Source organism: Triplophysa rosa, linkage group LG5 (assembly GCF_024868665.1).
Source record: "Triplophysa rosa linkage group LG5, Trosa_1v2, whole genome shotgun sequence".
Classification (NCBI taxonomy): domain Eukaryota; kingdom Metazoa; phylum Chordata; class Actinopteri; order Cypriniformes; family Nemacheilidae; genus Triplophysa; species Triplophysa rosa.
The window spans coordinates 14,137,367-14,159,979 of record NC_079894.1 but is presented as its reverse complement, the minus strand read 5'-3'; the positions used below and the strand labels follow the sequence as shown (position 1 = coordinate 14,159,979).

The 22,613-nt window shown below is 38.2% G+C and overlaps 1 protein-coding gene across 11 annotated transcripts in view; it reads right to left on the bottom strand.

Moving 5' to 3' along the window:
• Positions 1 to 10,663, bottom strand: part of dlg1b (discs large MAGUK scaffold protein 1b) — a 100,440-nt gene extending 89,777 nt beyond the window's left edge. For 5 of the 11 annotated variants that reach the window (XM_057334062.1, XM_057334063.1, XM_057334064.1 and 2 more), the window contains exons 1-2: positions 10,033 to 10,663; positions 9,567 to 9,698 (exon numbers count right to left, since the gene is read on the bottom strand). In XM_057334062.1, the coding sequence (XP_057190045.1) occupies positions 9,567 to 9,698; positions 10,033 to 10,051 (151 nt within the window). In that variant the 5' untranslated portion in view covers positions 10,052 to 10,663. The remainder of the gene's footprint in view (positions 1 to 9,566; positions 9,699 to 10,032) is intronic. The other 6 variants (XM_057334066.1, XM_057334068.1, XM_057334069.1 and 3 more) reach the window with 2 other exon arrangements.
• Positions 10,664 to 22,613: the final 11,950 nt, after the last annotated feature.

The window sequence follows — 22,613 nt, the reverse complement described above, 5'->3', positions numbered from 1 at the left end:
AAATCTTCAGAGAAGGCTTGAGGCTGTCACAAAACATCTGACTGACCTCTCTGTCATGCAAATCCAAAACAAAACAATAAGAGAGAAACAAAGACTGAATCTATCTAGTGACTGAAAACTAAACAATGAAATTATTCACAAAAATACAATGGCCTGTTCAAATAGAGATGTTGCCGTTTTAGGAAAACCCTGTGTAATTGTGCTGTTTCAGGTTTCCTGGACCATAATCTGACAAGTGCTTGTGGGAGGGAACAGTGTACATATCCCTAGTACATAACTAGGGGTTTTTAAGGTCCTACTTTGGTTTATGGAGTGTCCAACAACAAGTTTATGTACATAGAAGGTGTAAAAACACTATTTCATAACGATAGGCAGTTATTCTTACCTTACTTCTTGACTGACTCTCAAATGATTCGTTCCGCGATTCATCTGTCTAATCCCCTCCTTTCCGCTAGCCTAGTCTGATGTGATTGGTCAGATGGTCTAGTCTGCTGTAGGGATGCACCGATACCAAGCTCATGTACTCGTACTTGTACTCGTAATGACACACCGATACCAAAGACCGATACCTCACGTGACATACATAGAGCCCTATGATTTCCGCAATGCGGAAAAATGAGGGAATCAAGGAATCCAGGCATTTCCTAACAAGAAATTAGCGCTGAACAGCTAACGTAACAGTTAATGAAATATTCAGATACTGTTTAAATATGTATTCTGCTTGTTTTGCGTTACCGTGTGTGAAAGAGTGGCGCGGTTGCGTGTACTGAACGCATTGTGCTTGTGGAGCTTTCAACGGCAGCGTTTCACTGCACGAGGACACGAACACATAAACAAACACCATTTGCGGCGATCCGTCAAAATAAAAGTCTGGTTAACTTAAACAAATGCACTTTGCGGCGTCCCGTCAAAATAAAAGTCCGGTTGACTTGAACAAGTTATAATACACTCACATTTTACCACACCACCCCGCTTAATTTTTTTATAATTTGACCACAGAGTATATTGTTTACTTTAGTAAACTGAAGTAAATGTGCTAGTAAATTTGTGCTACTTATCTTAAAAATAGAACTTGATTAAAAAATAGTACTAAAATTTAAGTAGACCTAATAATAGTCTCCTGTGTTCTGGATCTTAATGTGCGTGACGGCACCATTTCGCCTGACAGACAGCGTAAAGTCTCCTGGGTTGCTTTTACTGGGACGGGCCAGAAAACTTCCATCCACAAATGCTAAATTTACAATACTTGGTATTTAATGCTAAACTTACATCACACGACAGCAGTTTGAACTTTGAAGTTATGGCTGCACTCAGTGACTTTGATTGGAGGTAGCTGGGTGGGTGTTGTAGGGAGTGGGGGGGGCTTGTTGGTTGTGGTTCGGGGCGTTTCATTTGTTGGGACTGTGTGGGTCTGGTCTGGTTGGTCTTGTTTTGTGGTCGATGTCGGACAACAGAGGAATAAAGTTAATTATGCCATTACTACTTTTCCCTGGTTGTCCCTCTGTTGTCTGTTGTTGACCGCGGAATGGGACCGGGTTGGACCTGCACGGTTTCGGCGGGTGGGGCTTCCTGGGTCGCGGCTCGTGGGCTCTCCCTGTTCTTCGTGGACGTTGCTCGGTGGCTTTGGTCGGGGTCACTGAGTGCAGCTATGACACGTCAGAGGAGATCTGGCCCTCCCGGCTGAGCCTGGTTTCTCCCGAGGTTTTTTTTTCTCCATTATTCAGCATTGGAGTTTGGGTTCCTCGCCACAGCAGAGCAGTGCAGTGTTGGCTTGCTCACCGGGAGACTGCATTTATTTATTCATTTATTTATTAGATATTATTTATTATAATGATCTTGCTTGGTCTATAAACACCATGCACTGTGCTGTGTTTTACCTTTCTGTGTTTTTCTTATTTGCTCCTGTAAAGCTGCTTTGGAACAATGCACATTGTGAAAAGCGCTATATAAATAAAATTGAATTGAATTGAATAACAAAAGAAAAAAAGAAAATGTGCCAGTAAGATACTGGTTTATTAACATTATTGTACATTATATAGGCATCGGTTATAGGTATCGGTATCGGTATGGGCGAGTACCAGACCAAAATATCGGTACTCGTACTCGGTCTTTAAAAAATGGTATCGGTGCATCCCTAGTCTGCTGTTGCTGTGATTGGTCTACCGCGAATGAGGCTCACGAGCTACAGTGTTTGGGGGAGAAGAGTGAAGTTTTCGCAGGCAGTCCTAGCAAAACGTAGGCGAGGACTATATGTAGTAAATCCGAGGCGGTTCGCGACTCGGACAAAGGACGACTCGTTTGCGTGATTCAGAGTCGACTCCCTTTTTTAAAAGCCTATAACTTTGTTATTCATTCACCTTCGGATTTACAACTTGGCAGACTGCTTACTTTCAAACACGGCAACATTACACACTGCATGAAATGTAATTTTCATAATCTTATGTTGTGTACTCTTTAAAGTTTATTTTCGGCTATCTTTGTTTGCTGTTTTTTCTATGAAGATCTGGCAACACTGTCACTTTACCGAAGGGCTTGTGAGAGCGGTTAGCCCCTTGTCAAACTGTGCGAAAGGAAATACTTTTTCCAGAGTTATTTTCTTGCTCCTCACATACAGACAAAGACACATCTCTGATGGGTTGATAACTATTGTGGGATGTTCCACTGATAACTGCAATTTGCACTACTGTAAAATGCAATCCAGGAGTTGTAATTTTATTTTGAATCAGATTTGCAATACTTGCGCTTTTCTTGAAATGTACTGCAAAGTTGTAATACCAGTTTTACTGTATGTCGGGGTTAAGCATCCTTTTTTTCTTGTGTATTCTTTTTTAACTGAATTTGCACTCCAAATAAACATGAGAGTAATTGCAGTTGAATTGTGGAGTTTTCTATTTGGCTCTATATAATAAATAGTAATAACTGTATGCTCTCAGTATTAATGGCAATGCCAAAACTGTTGTCTACCATTAGATTTAGGCATATACATTTTTTGTATTGTGCCTGGGGGCGCCACTGGGAGGGAATGCAGGGGTCTTAAAAGATGTGTCAGGACCTTAAAGATGATTTCAAACCACCTGTACAAAAATAAGTATAAAATATGTCGCAAATCAATGCATCTTATTGAAGCTATAGTTGAGTGGTTTTAATGATTTAATGTAATTTCTGAAATCCTGAATCATCATGAGACATATTTAAAATGCATCATATAAAAGTATGCATTCACACATTATGAAGTCCACTACACCAGCTGAGTTCATTTTAATTTTAAGAAGAATATTTCATAACATAATTTGTAAATCTCATTGAAGTGCATAAAAAAGCAGACGGGCAAAATAATGTGTAACTATCAGCAAATCGCTCATATACTGCTATACTGATTTTTAATATTCATTAAAAAAAACTTTGTGTTGACTATCCTGGATATAAAACCAAAGAACAAACATAGTAAAGCAGTAGTGAGTGCTCTCAGGCAATTTAATACACTAGTCAGACTATAGGTTTTCTACATCAGGCCTTTGACTTCAAAATCACGTTCCAGCAGATTAAACAGTGCGGACAACAGCATGCCTGCCCTCAAACTTTTGGTCAGTCAGGATAAAAAAAATACATATGATGAAGTAAAGTAATAACCAGCGAGGCAGCTTTGTGAGTTCAATCTTTAATCTGGTCTCTGGAGCAAATCAGTGTGACATTAGAAGAGGTTATGATTCAGGCAAACTATTAATGAGTACACAACATGCAGCAGCCTCTGGGTGGCTACAAAGAGTTTTAGTCATTATTTGAGAATCAGTTTTTAAGAGGATAATACTGAATGCACTTCACTGACTGTAATAGAAATGGTATCATGAGGCGTGCTGTTAATTTACGTCAGTGCAGTGACTCCATCTATTCTGTGTGTCAGTCAGTACACAATGTGCTTGTGCATGATACAACTGAAACTCAAACACTTCTAATCTCTGGCTATTTTAGTAATACTACCACGACACATCAAAGCAGTTGTTAAAACAAATGGCCTGGCTGGCATCACATTACAAAATGTTTATAATATCATAACAGCCCCAAGGTGTCAGATATACAGTCTAAATAGGTACACATCATAAAATGCAATATGCAGAAACAAAATGTATTTTTAGAATTAGGTTTACAATATTCATTCAACCTTTATCCTGCCTAAAAGAAAGCTAAATGAGCGCTTTGGTCACAAAACACTTAAAGGGACAGGCCTAGTTTACCTAAAAAAAAAAAATTTTCACACAATGAAAGTGGAAGAGAACTTGTAATGGCAAGGACCAGAAGAAGGCCGCACTATATATTTTCAAGTATTCTCAAATAGGGGTGCAGGATAAATTTGATTCTTAGATGCATCGCGATACGGGCGTGGACGATTCTGAATCGATTCACGAATGTCAAAAATCTATTTTCTAAATGTGAAATATTTGACGGCGTGCAAATAAGAGACGACGAAGATGGCGGAGAAAGAAATCTGACCGGCTCAGTTTACATTAAAAGCTCATGTATGGAAGCATTTTGGTTTCTATGAAGCTGAAGGTAAAATGGCCTCGATAAGACCCCACATACGCAAGTTGTGTCAAGCTAAACTAACATATTTTGGAAACACGACAAACATGATAAACTATATTAAAGTCATAGCTGAGCTCAACATTAACGGTTGTCCGGGACAACTGAATGTTTTGTATGGGCGAGTGAGAGAGAATTTTACGTGCCCAACCGGACAAGTAACTTGAAAAAAAAAAAACAGTATATGTAGAATAATAAGAATATGTGCATTAGACAGAGCTGCGTATTTGTCGTGGTTGTGCTTGTTTGTGTGTAACAATAGTCCATGTAAGTAGAAGCGGAGCGGAATCCTGTTATTTAAATGTCATCTGGCTGTTCTGCGTGTCTGAGTGAATTATGTGCACAGTATTTATCTGCATCTGCACTGTATGAGGATATGAACAAATTAACTTCATCTCCAGAGTTGCTCTGAGAGTTTATTTTACGAGCGTTTACTGTTTGAGTGAAGCTATCTTCAAACACAAAAACTCAAGCGTCTTCCCAAAGACCCGTCAAATTGAACACAGACAAAAAATACTTTAGTGAACCATAGTATTTCCTATTGAAAATTGTAGTGCCCTTGTAGTAAATTGATAAACACTATATAATATAGTAAAGTTCAAAAACATGATAGTATCTAAGAATTTTACAGCAGTTTACTACAGTAATTACTATAGTATACCACAGTAATTTATGTGGACAAATATACCACTATTGTATAGTAAAAAAGGAAAAACACACAAATTAGAAAAATTAAAACAAATGTAGGTACTCTAAAAATGATATGGCCCTAATTTATCCATCTGTATGTAACATGAATGTCTTTTGTCAGTTACCTGCCATTTTCATGATGAACTGCACTTGCAACAGATGATTTATACTTGTGCTCCTACTGTTTGCCCTGTGCTACCAAACTTTAAACCTCTCTAGCACCAGTGCTATGTGCAAATAAAGTCTGCATTCATTTACTGCATTCTGCATGCTACTACAGGGCACTGAGGGCAGTCACTCTTTTCCTGTTGGTTCTTTGCAATGCTGGCAAATGTAACCTTCCAGTTGACTTGCGAAATCACTTCCATTTGTTTTATTAATAAAGGATATTGGAAGTAAAATCGGTCTGGGTAATTACAAACACTTTGATTTTAATAGTCACACAGCAAGAAAAAGAAAATATGAATATGAAAAAAGATGCATCGAGAATCGTTTTATCATTGCATCGCAGCCCTCTGAATCGTAATCGAATCGCATCGTGACGTGCCTAGAGATTCCCACCCCTATTCTCAAATCAGAAGACTTCAAATATAGCAAAGCTGTACATTTTTAATTGCATGCTTTTTTTTAAAGCATCCATTTCCACTTTCACTGCATGAGGACAGCTCAGAAAACCATTTCATTAAGAACAAGAAAAAAATACTACTACGTTGAGAGTGATTAAATCATGATAGAATTTTAAATGTGGGGTTTACAGTAGGTGTCTTTACAATTTCTTTTACAATAAAACCATAAAGACCACCTGTAAATTTTCTAGGTCAAAAAGACACAAGAAATGAAAAACAAGCAATATGATAAGATAAAGACAAATCATCCCTGCAGAAGGTTTTATTAATCATTAATTATTAACTAACCAAACATATTCTTGCACCTCAAGTAACCAATATCAAACGCAACTAAATCAAAATAAAATAATTCAGAAAACAAGAAAGTCAAAATTTAAAGACCTGTAACTGGACTTAATCTCCTTAAATTTGTGATATTCCACACACCATCAGAGACAAATCCTCCCCACTGAGACAGTCAAAACAGATCCGTAACTATCAGCCGATTCCCAGGTTTCTCCGAGTCTCACATTCACTCTTCTCCCTCAGGAATGAGGTCTGTGGTAAAGCAGTCTTTAAACAGAGTGTTGTATTGATATCTGATTAACAGACCTCCATAGCCACAGCATAACATTTCTGCATTTCACAGATGCCTGCCACTTCTCTTTACCTCCAAAACATGTCTTCATTATCTGATGGCTCGCTTACACACTTTGAAATGCTAATGCTTTTTGTAGACAATCAATATACTGAATGTGACGGTCAACTTTAGAGATTGCAATCATTCACACAACAACAATCAGCCGAATGAGGAAATCATTAATAAAAAAAAGATTATAGCTTGTTTTATCTTTTTGTTTGGCTGGCCTGCGAGCTCATCCAAGCTGGGTGAGTGATTACAATGTGATTTAGGGGAAGCTTCCTATCTATTTGAAGAAGTGGTTTCTACATATTCAGTTCCAAGCAGGACTGCAAAAAAAAAAAGATTAGGAAGATACCAGCCTGCCTGTGTGATATCAAGTTCACCACTCAACTCTTCATTAACCACTAAGAGCTTTTTAAAGAAGGTCCTTCTGTGTGTGAACTGAGACCTTGCCATTATCTACTTTAGATAATGTGATTTCAACTTTCAACCCCAGCGCAGAGTCTCATTTTCAACTAGAAACTCCCGAAGCGGGAATTCTGTCAAGAGTGAACCTTGTGGCCCACATTTTCATGCAGGAGACCTGCACTGCTCTGGTTAACTCTTGTTCCCTGGTATCCTGGGAGGGATCTTAAGGCTCTAATCATTGAGAAACACGCACTGAGTCTGCAGTTACTGCTCTCCGAGAGAAACCACCATAAATCATCAGCCAACGGATTAGAACTGGGGTAATCATGTCAACAGACGGATTACATTTGTCAATGTAATTTGATTTTACAACTGTCTGACTGTCTGACTGTCTGTCTGTCTAAAAAAAATTGTTGTTCATTCTCTCCTTTGCTTACTCCAGCTTTAATCCTCCTAGTAGCATGGCCTTGTAAACTAACGGTACTGTTTAGCGTGTTGACAAAATGTTTATATGCTCTCCTACTTGTAAGTCGCTTTGGATAAAAGCATCTGCCAAATGAATAAATGTAAATGTACATTTTGTTTGTCCTTTAGAATACATATCTGAGGAAGTTAAATTGGAAACCATCACTCCAACGCTTTTTCACTTCAAAGAAGAACATGTGTGCATGCAGGACACAGGATTTCTGGACACACGTTTGTGCGCATGTGACCATTGGTACGAATCATCGAAATCGTAAGAGTGTGTACTTCACATGCATGATGTATGGACTTATCCAGCGATGTTGAGCACAGCGATTCATCACAGCAGCTTAGAATAAGATGGCTTTCTGAGATACAGAACAACACTGAACAGAAAGAACAGAAACTGCTGAGACACACACATATCAATACTCTGTAGAGCTTCAGCCTGGACGTCGAGAGCAAATATGACATGTGGTCTTGTGATAACTAAATAAGGTGTTTGTAATATTTCTCCCAGACAGCCAAGAATCTGCAAAAGGATTAGTAAAGGGCGCAAGTCTCTAGGACTTAGTTTAGAGACTTTAGCCCTATTCAGACAGTAATTGTTTCTCATGAGGTCGCCCTTTAAAATAAATCTGCATGGCTCCTCTGTGATAAAAACTCATGTGTTCTGACAGACATAAATTCACAGTGGAGGTGTGAGTTCGTAATCCTGCAAACCTGGAAAATGCGCTTCTCACGTTCTCAGTCCCATGACAATTCGCACGTATATAATAATTATAATGGAATAAAATCGATGTTTTAAAATGCCAATTTCGTTTTTTTCATGTTTTTTCTTTCTTTCTGTTCTTATCATCTCCCACTCTGTGTAGTGAAGCAGCGATCCTGATCTATCTGTCAAGTTAGAAAGAACTTATGTGAACTTGTGTGTATGTTTGTGAGCGTGTGTGTGTGAATATCTTCACGATCACTTTAACAGCCGAAACTTATAAAACTCTGTATCATCTGGTCATCATGCAGACAGACACATATGATGTAAAGAGTTTACATTTATTTGCGTAGATCCACGATAACCACAAAACATTGTGCTTTTGTAAAATAAAGAATGCCAAAAGGATGCACTTTCTGCCATCTGTGAACTGTTTCTCTCTGAAACGCTGCAGGCACGTGTGTGATGTGACGTTATGTGAGTCATGTTGTGCTGTTTATGCTGCCGGTATTTTTAATGCATCAGACACTATAATCCATGAACCACCTGAAGAGCAACACACTACGGTGCTTTTCAGTGGTCAGAATGGACTTACAAATGCGTATTTTGTCTTTAACACCTGTTATAAACTCTCGGCATTTTTAGGGAATTTAGGGAAAGATTATCCATATCCGAATAAATGACAGCTTCATTTAAGACTACTTACTGGGAGGTGAAAGCGAGACAGTTATTACAGGGAGCCTCCACACCTTTAGGGTCAAAAACAGGGAGTCACTGGCACACCGACAGTCAACCCCAGAGAAACACAAACAGGCTGTTCAACATTCCTTGTGGTTGCCTAGTTTGTTAACGGCAGCCCTGAGTGAACTAAGAAACACTGTATTGCTGTTTCTCACAATAAACTGTTGGAAAAGACAATTAATCGTCAGTCAAATTTCAGAATCGTGACAGCCCTAAGTGTATGTACAACCAGACCTCTTTGTGAAAATCCTAAATTAAGTAAAAGTTAAACCTTATGAAAATCCTTTGTAGTACAAATTGTAGAAACAAGTTAGCTTTTGTATTAAGGTCAACTGTATGTCAGTAAGTTCTCACTCAGCTGAAAACTGTGGCCATGCTCATTAAATGACAGGATGGTGGTAACACATAGCTCTGGATTGGCTTTTACTACTCAACACCTCAGTGCAATTACAAGTTACCACCAAACTTCTGGAGGGGAAATGATGTTCCCAATTCTGTCCCAATTATGACACTTCATACAGACCTCACAACAAAGTTTAGTATTTGATTCTGTTGTAAATACGACATTTCCTGATACAAAACCATAAACAAAAGTGAAAGAGACATTAAAACAGAGTGACTTCAAAGTATACAAAGTACTAGACGAACATGAGCTCGTGATCACACAATACCACTTGCAGCATGACACAGTACTTTCACTTTGAGTAGGTAATATAGATTGTTGTACCTATGAGGGCCTGGAAGAGGTTACTCTGGAAGATGTCAATGACTCTCTGGATGGAGCTTCTTAGCTGTCTGTCTTCAGTGTTACCTAGTTTGGACCGGTATTCCTCCAGCAGTAACAGAGCCCGCTGTGCATCTATACAAAACACGTATCAAAGTCGTCATGAGTTTCATACTGCAGCAAGCATAACGTCAAATGTCGTATGACAGCACACATTTCCAACGTTTTTTTCTGTTTAAACTCAGCATCTCTAGATAACCAGGAAGGTGAATAACACATACTAATAGTTTTCATATTAAGAGAAGTCTTGTTTTGAAAAACCTGAAAGAAGTGTCTAACGAACAACAAAGTCGCACTAACTTGTTACATAAACTACACAGTTAACATGGATAAGTTTAAATAAGAGTTTTGTTGATAATGCCCTACATTTTTAATGAGTTTTGTGGAGTTCTTAAAATATCATTCTTACCTTTCTTCCTGACTGGCATGTTTCGGTTGGGCTCGTGCACAATAACCAGTCCCGCGGAGCTCGCAAACCCACAACACACTCGATAATAAAGCACTCCTAACGTTACCTCCGCACGAGTCCGTCCAAAGTATAAAAGAGGGGTAACTTAGACGCAGTTGGCATGGAACTCAAATATTTATCCAGTAATCATAAGGACAGTCCGGGCTGATATGAAAACAAGCCGTTGGATTTTGTGAGTCGAGCGCAAGCTGCTGCACTTCTTCAAGCTGACAGTCGCGCGACACCACAGTATTGAGCTGTACTCCGCTGACAGCCCTGCACTGCCATTCAGAAGACACACAGACGCCGAGATTCAGCCTCCGCGCCTGCGGGGTAAAGACTGCACATACGCCGCCGCCAGTTGCAGGGGGGCTTTCCAAAAAACTCCTCAAACTGCAAATATACACCTCACTGGCAATCGCTTGCACGGGCTCTGCGTAAACACAGGCGATTCAAATCAACGCGTCCACAGTTCATTGTTCTTCCCCTTCGGAGGAATGGAGATTGTTTTCCTAAACGTCAAACTTCTTTCGTTATCTCCTCCTCTTTTTTCTTCCTGTGTGTCAGAAATTCCAAACTTTCCTCCAAAATGGCGTCCCAGGGTTGGAAGAATGTCACGTGGTTCCAGACCCTACCCTTGACCGCCCAATCATGGAACCGAGCTACCTTTCAGCTCAGGGTTGGGAAGGTGAGACTTGACACTTTCTTAAAGGAGACTCACTTGTTCAAGTAGGCAAGTGGTATAAACAGGGTCCTTACGAGAATATAGGCAGTAGTCGTAAAATAATGAAAGGGATTGATAAAGGGATTGATAAACGCTTCATTCTGGTCAAGTCTTTCCCATGCATTCAGTGCAAATGAAGTTTGAATACACAAGATCTGATTACCAATCCACTGCCAAGAAGTTGTAGTTAGCTTTTCACCTAGGCTCAACTGAGAGAGCATTATGTAAAGCCACGCAGAACCTGATCCTGGTTGCTGCACGATGTTGTCTGTGTTAATCCAGAGGTTTAATGTTCAACTTTATAGGATATTTCTATTTTAGATTGTGCAGACGTGTGATATTGCAACACAGATTTTGATCTTTCTTTATGCCGGTGTTGTATTTTGATGAAATCTATAACTTTGGGGCTAAATATGTAAATAATTTATTTGCACTAAAATCAGTTTTTTGGCTGCACAGGGCAATGGCATATAATAACCGTATTAGTAATATAGTTAGACTGAGATACTATAATAAATTATACAGTAAATTATGAACTATTGCAAAAATGTAAGACTGGGAAATAACATGAACAACACATAAACATGAATAAAATAAACAAAAACACTCTTTGTATACTTTTTCAATATTAATTGCATAGTTTACCCAAAATTAAACTTCTTTCATGATTTACTCACCCTGATGACTTTCTTTTTTCTGCAGAATGCAAATAAATATTTTTAGGAACATTTATAACCAAACAACATTGACCCCCATTGCCCCCTTTGGTCGTTTGAACACAAACCACTGAGATTTTTTTTAAGATATATTTTGTGTTCCACAGAAGAGTCATATACAGATTTTGACGTGGGGTTAACAGAATTTTAGTTTTTATGTGTTCTATCCATTTCCGTACCAGAAAGTGTCAGACACCACAAAGTCAATGGATCATCTGTACACAGAACATGTCAAATAAATGAAAACATGTATTGACACAAACAACCAAAGCGGTGGCCCAGATTAGAAAGTAGTTGTGGTAAAAGCGGATTTTATTTTTAGATGATCATGTTTTATGAATGACCCTCTCTGATCAAGAAGAGGCAACCTCCTCTTCAACACAGCAAACACAAGCGGTCAGGTTTGCATTGCATCACTGGATTGGCGAATGTGTATTTGTGTTTTGATTTTGGTCTTGCAACCTTTATTCACACGTACGTAAAATTTTGGTGAAGAACATATAGACATTTCCCCATTGTAGAGTTGAGTTTCTGGGAGTTAGATTGTTGGTGTCTTATTCAAATACGTTTTTTGTTCAAATATATTCTATTTAATATAAATGAACTCTGTGGATGTAATCAGCATGTTTTAATATTTGCAACTGGACACACTATCTATGACAGAATGTGGATTTGTAAGCAATATAACATTGGCTCTTCCCAGCACATGTCCATCCCATGTCTGGCTCTCTCATATTGCACAGTGATTATAGCAGCTGTTTTTGCTTTCATCTCTGGACAAATTGCTCACAATTAATCTTGGCATAAATCAGGATTTTGGCAGCAGCGTTGGTGAGCACAGTGACATGAAATTTAGTCAACAACAAGGGAAATGAAATGAAAACAGTGCAGGGACATTGTTATTAGATGTGAAATTTCAAAGGGAGCAGCAGTTCCTCTGTGAACACAAACGGTGTTTACTGTTTAATTTAGATGTTTTTGCTTCATGATGATGATAATTTGCAGATGCTGTATTGAAATCATCATTGCCAATATTGCCCAACTTATTAGCGTCAATCCTTTTTGTATTGTGGTAATCGTACGACAGCATGGTATGTAATTTGAATTTATTCTGCTAATGTGATGATGGCCTATTAAACAAATCCCAGCCTGTAAACATAATAAATCTCTGGCGTAATGTTAGTGGCCTGTCAGGATGCCAGAACATGATCGATCCTGAGTAAGAGCTTGTCTCCCGTACGTGCAGCATCTCAGCGGTCCCTCCTTAATGTGAGTAACATCAGTTATAAGAACAACACTTGTCCAATGAAGATTATGTCATACTATGATAAATCATCTGCTGTGATCTTTACATTACATCATTGCACTACTAAATAAATTGATTAATTTTCAAGCTGTCATCATTCAATACACACATTTAGCTTCTTGCACTGTCAATATTTTTCAAGGAGCCACTTGAACCATATCATACAGTTTTGTGATTTCACTTGGATAGATAGTCGTCTGCCTTCATAGTTAGTGAGCTGAGTTTTCCTTGTAATCTATTCAAGCCCCTTGATCATGTTTATGATTAGATGATAGGGGAAGGGGCTTAGGGTGTTTGTGAATGGCCAGATGGCACCCTGCAAATCTCACTTTACATCATAAAATAAGTCTGTTAATCTAATCTCCCACAGCAGTATTAATACACAAGACAGTAATATCTTATCTACATCCCAGCAGCCCAAATAGAGTACTAGGGAGACAGTAACACGCATTGTGCAATATAATGTGCGAAACCAAAGCACAATGATTGAAGTGGATGGGTTGTTGTGCCAAGTGGCACCATTCTGCACTGTGAACCTACAGTACACAAGCAGTGGTAACAGCACCTTCAAATAGCTCAGCTTTGGCAATGTACAGAATGTCGAATATGCACAAGAATCCAAGAAAAATCACATGATTAGACTAGATAATTCAACAGATAGCATATTGTCAAGTATAGAGAGAACAGAAAGATCAATGGGGAAAACATAAGCACATTTTATAAACAATATACGTAACCAAAAGCTTGTCTTCAGTGATTGGAAATTGAATAGACAACTATGAAAAACAATTTAGATTAAAAAAATCGAAATACTCTCTGAGCTGCAATACAATTATATTTTTCTTGACAATATTTTTATGCTTATCTCTCAACCAATATTCTTGAAAATGATGTTTTGACAATATCTGTTGTCTGGCATTATATAACACTGATAATCTGACACAGACATACTGAAAAACAAACATCATGTTTGTTACTCACAATGCTTGCATTGTACGGCGTAACAGATCCATCAGTTGTCAATTATCATACTGCATAGCATAAAAAATGTTTTTGCAAATACTCAATGTGCTAAATTACAGAAAATGCTGATAAAGAGAAATATATAAACAGTTTATAGATTGGAACATATACGATATTGTCGCTGTCTGCAGAAATCTCTATATTTGGACAACTCAGTGTTTAATTAAAAAATACAGTGATTTTCCATTTCCTCAAAAAACGCTATTGTTTTGGAGATGCAAGATTTCCACCCGACAGCAACAAAATTATACACTAACCTGTTGGTTTTTCAGTAGGACTTTAAATCAACCATGAAGCTACAGAAATGGTGTGACTTTAAAAAATAGTAAATCAAGCCTTTATTACTGATCGTTTTGTGTGGATATATGCCAGTTGGCATCTTTAAAAGGTTAGAAATAATAATAATCATATTAAATTGCCCCATAATGTTTTTTCATAATGGGAAACTATTTATTATGGTCAGGGACAGGCCTGCCCTTATTCCCGTATAATCTGAGCACGCTTGATTTTGCTCTTGATTTGGACACATCCCAGCGGCAGTCAGATAATGGTTTGAATTAGCTTCTTTGACCTCAGGGATTAATCACAGAATAATAGAGAACACATCAATAGAAAGAATACATGTGTGAAAAATGAAGATAAACTAATGCCATAAAACAGATGTGCACTGTTGGATTAAATATACTGTATACAGGACTCCATAGACATGTGTGCACCAAAGACATTTGTATTAAAGAAAATAGTATTTGGGCAGTAATTTTGCTCTTAAGACTGCTCTAGAAAAGTAAACTGGGTCTTTTACACAGAGTGACTATTAAAAAGCTATTGTAAGATATTAGATCCATTTCTGGCACAGCACATTCACTCACTCTCTCTCACATCAGTTTCGTTGTCCATTATATTTATGGGTCAGAGCTGTCTATTTTTTTATTCTAGACTCCATTCAAGGGGCTGACAGGAAATGTACCAGTTTCATTACAGCACGTATCATTCAAAATACACACACTCATCTGATAGGACATCAGTTCTCTTCTATAGAGTCCATAAGCAGTCTTCTTGTATAATACCTCTAGCATTATGATATTTAGAACATGTGTCTGTAAAATACATTTGTGTTTTAATTCAAGTGACTGCACACATTTGTATGTGTGTGTGTTTGTGTGCACACAACATGCACATGATTGTTTATACAAAGTTTACATCAAAAAGGTCACATCATGTCATCATCAGGGCCCGTATTCATGAAAAATCTTTGCGCAAAGAATTGCTCCTAGTGACAAAATTCTAAGAAAATTCTTAGAAATGTGGGCATTTTCCCTTAAAATTATAGAAAATATCCTAGTAAAGAAAAAATTTATTCATAAAGCGTCTTAACCCTTAAAAGAGCTCTTAAGGTCAAAAATTTTAGGAGTAGTGAGGAGGACTTTTAAGAGACTTAAGAGTTTCTTTAGCAGCAGAGAAAATGTACGAAACACGAAAAGTGAGAAGAAATGTGTTGCAATGCATGACAATTTCCATATTACTTTTAAGGTTTATCATATTTTTTATTTTTATTGTTTTGTGTGTGTTCAACTTTTGATTATCTTGGTTTTGGTTTTCTTGTATACACTGTAGCTGCTTTGATGCAATGCAAATTGTAAAAGTGCTATAAAATAAAATGACATTGAATTGAATGACAGTGAGTTAATAAGACACAACACATTAGATCGTGCAGGGTTCATGTTTGTGACCGATCCTACTAGAGACGCTAACATCTCCAAGACAGCGCAGAAATGCCATAAAGGCAGAAATAGAAGAAATCACTACATTAACATATTTAGCAACTGGAGAAATGCTTCTATGCAGCAGAGATGATTTGGTTTCATCACAACCTTCTATAGTGATCACACAAACAATTGCAGCACTTACAGAAACTTATTGTGTCACTGTTCATTTTCTATTGATATTAACAGCATGGTAAATAAAAAAAAAAAAATATATATATATATATATATATACTGTATATATACTGTATATAGTGCGTGCGTGTGTGTGTGCCTGTGCGTACGGTAAAACAGGAAAAAATACATGTGCAATTTCAAACTAATGACCCTATACTTAAAAGCGCTCTTTTTTCCTTCTTGGCCAACCAACCAATCACATTCTTTCACAGTGTCATACATAGCAACGGGGTCAGTCTGCTATATCCGTGTTCAGATGTCTGAATCTGGTAGACGTTACTGGCCAGCACATAACACTTGCATTCATGCATTTGACAGACACAGACTGACTCACTAAGATAAAAGTTTTTCTTTTCCTTGCACAGAGTTGCTCTCAGATTGGTCCTGAATCGATTTTAAGACAAGACTCCTACATAGAAGTTTTTAAGCTAAACTAGGAGCTTTCTTAGAGGATTCTTAGAAGCTTTAAGAATATGGGCCCAGGTCTTTAGCAGTATGGCCATGACCATTAATGGCCTGCTATATCTGTGTTCAGATGTCTGAATCTGGTAGACGTTACTGGCCAGCACATAACATTTGCATTCATGCATTTGACAGACACAGAACATTCATATGTGAGTCAATCCCAGTAAGGGAGTCAAACCCGTGATCTTGATTGCTCAGCTAAAATCAGATAGACATTCCTGTACAGCAGAGGTGTTTTCTCGGAGAAGACAAGATATTCCTCAAAATCTTTGGATGACAAAATAATCGAGAAAATGTTAAATCATAACACTGACAATAATCCTTACACTTGTAGCAAAAACTGGGCATTGCTTGACAATATAGCATGTACAGTATGACTAAACTCCTTTTGACATTTAAAACAAGTCATGTAAAAAAGTATAGTGTCTAGACTTACATTTCTTTAAAAAAGTTAAGATATTATTGATTTAAATTTATATCATTGGTTAGGGTATAAAAAGGCGCTACATTCCTGTGGCAAGTCTGCTCTGTCGTAGACTTTCCACTGAGGTCAATGCATACATAGCAGTCTAGCCAAAACACATGAATCCAACCAGAGAGGCAGAGCAAAGTATGAGTCTCCCCGTTCTTCAGATCCGTGTGTGTGCGTGCGGTGTGAGAGTGTGTTTTGGGCGTTGACCAGGTCTGTGGTGCTATGCCCATATCCCACATAAGGAGAAATGGGGCCTTGTGCCAGAGACAGCAGTGAATGAGCTCTGGTCAGAAAGCGTTTTCCACTAATGGAAGGCACAGAGAGCCCTGGTGTCCGGTTGCTGTTGAGAAAAGGTGAATTGAATAACAAAATAGAAGAGAACGAGCACAGTGGAACCTCTTTGGCTGTCTCGGGTCAGCCACCGTGTACCAGGCTGTACAAAAGCTCCTTCTGTTTAGTACAATGAGCTGAGAGGGAAGGCCCCATTGTATGAATGTAAGTGTGTGTTATAGTGCGAGAGGTTGTGCTGCACTACACACATATTTGCTTAAGCATGCGCAGTGACACCCGAACACAATACGTACCAACACACCCTTTAGTGGCTTATAAATCCCTTCAGGTTACCTGTTAAGCAAGTTTTCAGCGCAGTCTCTGAATTGTTCTGTAAAATAAAATCCTTGTCATAGATTAGTGCATACCTTTTACACGAATTACAATTCTTACTTAAACTTGGAAAGCACTTAAAGAGAATTGTAAATGAACTAGCACATAAATTTGGACCGAGTTGCCCTGACAACAGTAGCACAGTACGGTGGGGCAAACATCAAGCCTGTTTCTCAAAGTAATGTGATCTATTGGGGAAAAGGTTTGGTGGGCCCCTCAAAGAGAGGCCCCAGAAGTGTAAACACTGTAGTAAAAACGTTACTTGTGTTTTAGGAAGCAATTTTAGATTAGATAACATTTATCTGCCTTTGTGGACATTTTAGTTAAAATACTTAAAGAGTACATTCCTCAATATTTTTAAGGGCTTATTTTGGTTTATGGAGTGTCCGACAACAAGTTTATGTACATACATGATGTAAAAATACTATTATTTCGTAAGAATAAGCAGTTTTTATTACCTTACTTCTTGACTGACTCTCAAATGATTCGTTCCGCGATTCATCTGTGTAATCTCCGCCTTTCCGCCAGCGTAGTCTGATCTGATTGGTCAGATAGTGTAGTCTGCTGTGATTGGTCAGATGGTCTAGTCTGCTGTGATTGGTCAAATGGTCTAGTCTGCTGTGATTGGTCAAACGCGTTCAGCATGTGTCGCAAATGGACCGCCTATCATTACTGCTGTATTACGGTTTGCAGGTGGTTGGATATTAACAGTGTATAGAGAGAGATGGCGTCGATTTTACCTTACCAGTTCGAGCCCGAGTCTGACGAATCATTCTTTAATCCTTATACAGATGCCAGTAAGAAAAAGGACTGTTTTAGACACTTCTCTTGTAACAGTTAGTTATCACGGCATACAGTGTACGGTGTTCGTATCTTCAGATGTTATTATAACTATAGTACACCACGCAGTTCTTGAAATAAAGACTTTGCGAGTTAATATGGTTGAACACTTACATTAGCGCAACGAGTTTATAGCTAACGTTAGGTAAACAAACAGTAACAACCCCAAAAATAACGGTAACGTTAGCTAAACACAGACATGAGATAACGTCACACAAATTTAATTTTAAGTAAAGACAAAAATAAAGAGTCACACTTACAGGTTGTGATTCGGTGGAGCTTACAGGTCCAAATAAAGTTGGTATTGCAACATCTTTTAAGGAAAGACGTTTAATGTATCCTGCAGTAAAGGCGCCAAGATTGATGAAGCAATCTTCGGTAAAATGACGCGCGCAAAGTAAAACGTTCGGTTTATACTCCTTTGGTGTCGTTTGAAAAATAAATAGTAACCATTTTTTCCTCAGAAGTTCTTCCTTTGGTAGTGAAAATAAGACTGACTTAGTTTCACTACATAGAACACAGCTTCTCTTAGACATGATGCACACGTCACGAACGAGCTAGTACAGTGTTTGGGGAGGAGAGAGTTAATTTTCGCAGTCAGTCCTAGGCGGGGATTATTTCTAGTGACGTAGATACATTGTGGTTAAAGATTCGGACAGGTCATGACTTGTTCGCGTGATTCAGAGTCGATTACCTTTTTTATAATTAATAACTTTGTTATTCGTTCACCTTCGGATTTACAACTTGGCAGATTGCTTACATTCAAACACGGCAAAATTAAACACTTCATGAAATGTATTTTTTATGATCTCGAGGAATGTACTCTTTAAACTCTAATGATGTACAATTTATGAGAACTAACATTTTCTAGAAGCATATATATACTTATAACGGCTGTTGAATGTTTCAATCTGATTGGTTGACAAACGTTCTTTGGGTATGCATTAACTTTCAGTTAAACGCACACCTATGAAGGTGTTCCAGGACTGCTGACCGCATTACAGTTCCATATCACTTCGCCATGTTTAAACAACAGAACAGGTTATAGCAGTTCTCAACCCTGGCCCGCGAGATCCATTTTCATGCCGAGTTTGATAAAACACTCCTGTACAAGCTAATCAGCGGCTTCAGTAACAGACGCGTTCAATTTAATACGGGGCTGCGCAAATTGCTTGGCGTATCGCATTAAAGTACCGCGAGAGGTATTCAGACGCATATGGAGCAGTCGGCACTTGAATCGCTCTCGCGGAACTTTAATGACATACTGTACACAGGAAAGAAGCGAGCAGACACGCATTTAAGTGACCCATGCACTGTTCTAGCGCTGATCGCTTCAGTCTTCAGTGTGTGTTCATCAGACAAAATGCTAATAATAGTTCTCACTTGATTATGACTAATATATCTGGTGTTCCAGAGGTGGGTAGTAACGCGCTACATTTACTTCGTTACATTTACTTGAGTAACATTTTGGAAAATATGTACTTTTTAAGTAAAATTAAAAGTGTGTACTTTTACTCTTACTTGAGTAAATTTCTAATAGAAAATCTGTACTTTTACTTCGTTACATAACTTACATTGCGTGACGTTCCTTCGTTCCTTCATTTTAAAATATGCTTTTTAAAACGCGTTGTTTACTTCAAGGTTGTCGTCTCTTTTTACGGGCATTCCCGAGTGATCGATTCTTTTGAGTCGATTCTTTTGAAAGCATTAATTGAACAATGGGCAAAACCATTTGAATAGGCTAATGAATCAGTTCAAATGATTTGTTCAGTTCGCAGCACGATCTGAATCATCTGAAGCAGGATTACTCACTCCTCGTAGCGCGAAATTTAAGAACACGCAGAACACAAAGAGCGTTGGATGAAGTGGATATTAATCTATATCTATACAATCAAAACTGCAAATGTGTCATATTGTTTGCCAGCAATGATAAATGCCCGCCATATGCGCGCACCTGCGCGACCTGTTCGTCAGACACAACAACATGCGCGTTACCTGTCAGACACAGAGACGTGGGCTTGCAGAAATATACATTTGAAGAACATAAGGAAGAAAACTTGTTGATGGGCGTGTGGTTCACTGTTTACTGTTTGTTTACAAGTAAAAGCGTTTCACAACACACACGTGACACAACACGAGAAAACATGAACTTTGTTCAAAAATGTGTATTTCATTTAAGAGAGCACTGCAGATGTTCTAGATCATCTTAGGAAATGCTCTGAGTTTAGTTCATGATTTAGTTTGACATGGTCTATTATTCTAAATAAGTTGTGTAAACTACATTGACATCAGGACTAGATGAAATTTACAGAAATGCTTGTCTCTTCTGTGTTTGTCTATTCTTTAGTCTGTCTCTCTAGTATATTGCAAAGATATCTGCTTATGATAATTAAAAATATTGATTAAAATGTAATATTAAAATATTGGCGTTAATATTAATTTTATGTAGTAGGCCTATATAATCAGATACAAAGTAACTAAGTAACTAACTACTTGAGTAGTTTTTTCATTTCATACTTTTTTACTTTTACTCAAGTAATTTTTAAAATAGTGACTTTTACTTTTACTTGAGTAACAATTTCTCTAGTTACTTGTACTTTTACTTGAGTAAAGATTTTGGCTACTCTACCCACCTCTGCCCTCAGGTAACAAAAAAATCTGCCATAGCGTCATGTTTACTCAAACGCATTTCCGAATGAATTATCTAAGTAAATTATTTGTTCTTCTGTATTTAACATCTCAAGCTGCAACAAAAGTGACTGTTTACTTACCGCTATCACTGCTAAAGCTTCTCAAACGAGCTGCTTCTTATTCGGCTCTTGTCTTGGTTACACAAGCAACATGTGCGTGGACACTGACGCCTAGTGGTCATTGCATGTCGACGCGGACAACGAGGCAGAAGTATAAATTAAAACCGACACGTAGTCTACGCCAAAGACGATAAAATGACAAACATTGAAATTAAACATTTGAACAATGTCCTGTGGTGTGGTAACCGTGGTATATGCGGATTAATTGACTCCAGTCCGTTCAATTATTCGAAAGTTAATGCACACGGGGTGTAACGGCCACTCCGCTTCGAGTTGTAGCCGCATTACCGCCTCGGGGTGTGCATTAACTTTCGAATAATTGAACGGCCCGTCGTCAATTATTCCTTACGTAACTATGTCTTCAGAGGTGTATAAAGAGTTTGCACAATGAAGCCTTAGGTTTTTATTACCTTAGAATGAGCTATTTCTATCTACATACACCCGCGGGCCCCCTTGCACAAAATTCGCCATGTTCTGTCAGCCATTGTAATGTTTCGAACGGGAGGGGGAGGGGTGGAGTGAGCGGTTGTTTGCAATTCGCAACCTTGCCGCTAGATTTCACTGATTGGACCTTTAAAGGAACAGTTTCCAAAAATGAAAATTCTGTCTTTATTTACTCACCCTCGGGTTTTTATAATCTGTATACATGTCTTTGTTCTCATGAACACAGAGAAATTTGGAAGAATGCTTGTAACCAAACAGTTCTTGGCCACCATTGACTACCATAGAAGGGAAATTTGCTTGATACATTTTTTTGTTCTGTTGAACATAAAAGAAGATATTTTGAAGAATGTAGGACAGCAGCAGTGCTGGGGCACTTTTGACTACCATTGTAATTTTTCCTATTATGGTAGTCGTGGCCAAGAACTGCTTGGGTTACAAGCATTCTTCCAAATAGCTTTCTCTGTGTTCATCAGACCAAAAAAATGTATACAGACTTGGAGGGTGAGTAAATGATGACAGAATTTGTATTTTTGGGTGAACTGTCCCTTTAAGTAGCCCCAGTATTTGGACACTTACAGTAAGACACACTTAAAAATTTACGAGTGCCGTGGCATTAGATGACCAACTATAAAACTAGGAGCCCGCAATTTTCAAAATGGCTCAGAAAAGGAAAGTTTGATCTAAAAGGTCCAGTATCGTTTGATAACAGATGCCATTTGGTTGTACTTTAGTAGGTTTGTTGCAACTACACATTACAGTACAACAAATGGTAGAACCCTTTATGTCCAGATTTTGCTCTCATCTGACCTGTCCTGTTTGAGCAGAACCAGCCGTTTGATGTAGCCTTTGGTTATGCTAATCACAAATTGCCCATGCCTCCTTTTCTACTGAGCGGGAAATGAGCTATTCATTGTGCACGTTCTCTTCAGGCACTTCTTTATCCTATTGAAGTGTGCCTTTGAAGTCATCCATCTGATGATAGAAAAGAAGAAGAAATACAGAATACGGAAACATCATAATCCTCTTCTACTGCATTGTTTTTCACTTAAGAGCAACGAACCAAAATGTTTTGTCTCAATGGACCTAATTTTGGCCTTTTAATTTAAAGTTGTATATATGTATGATTTTTGTGATTGTCA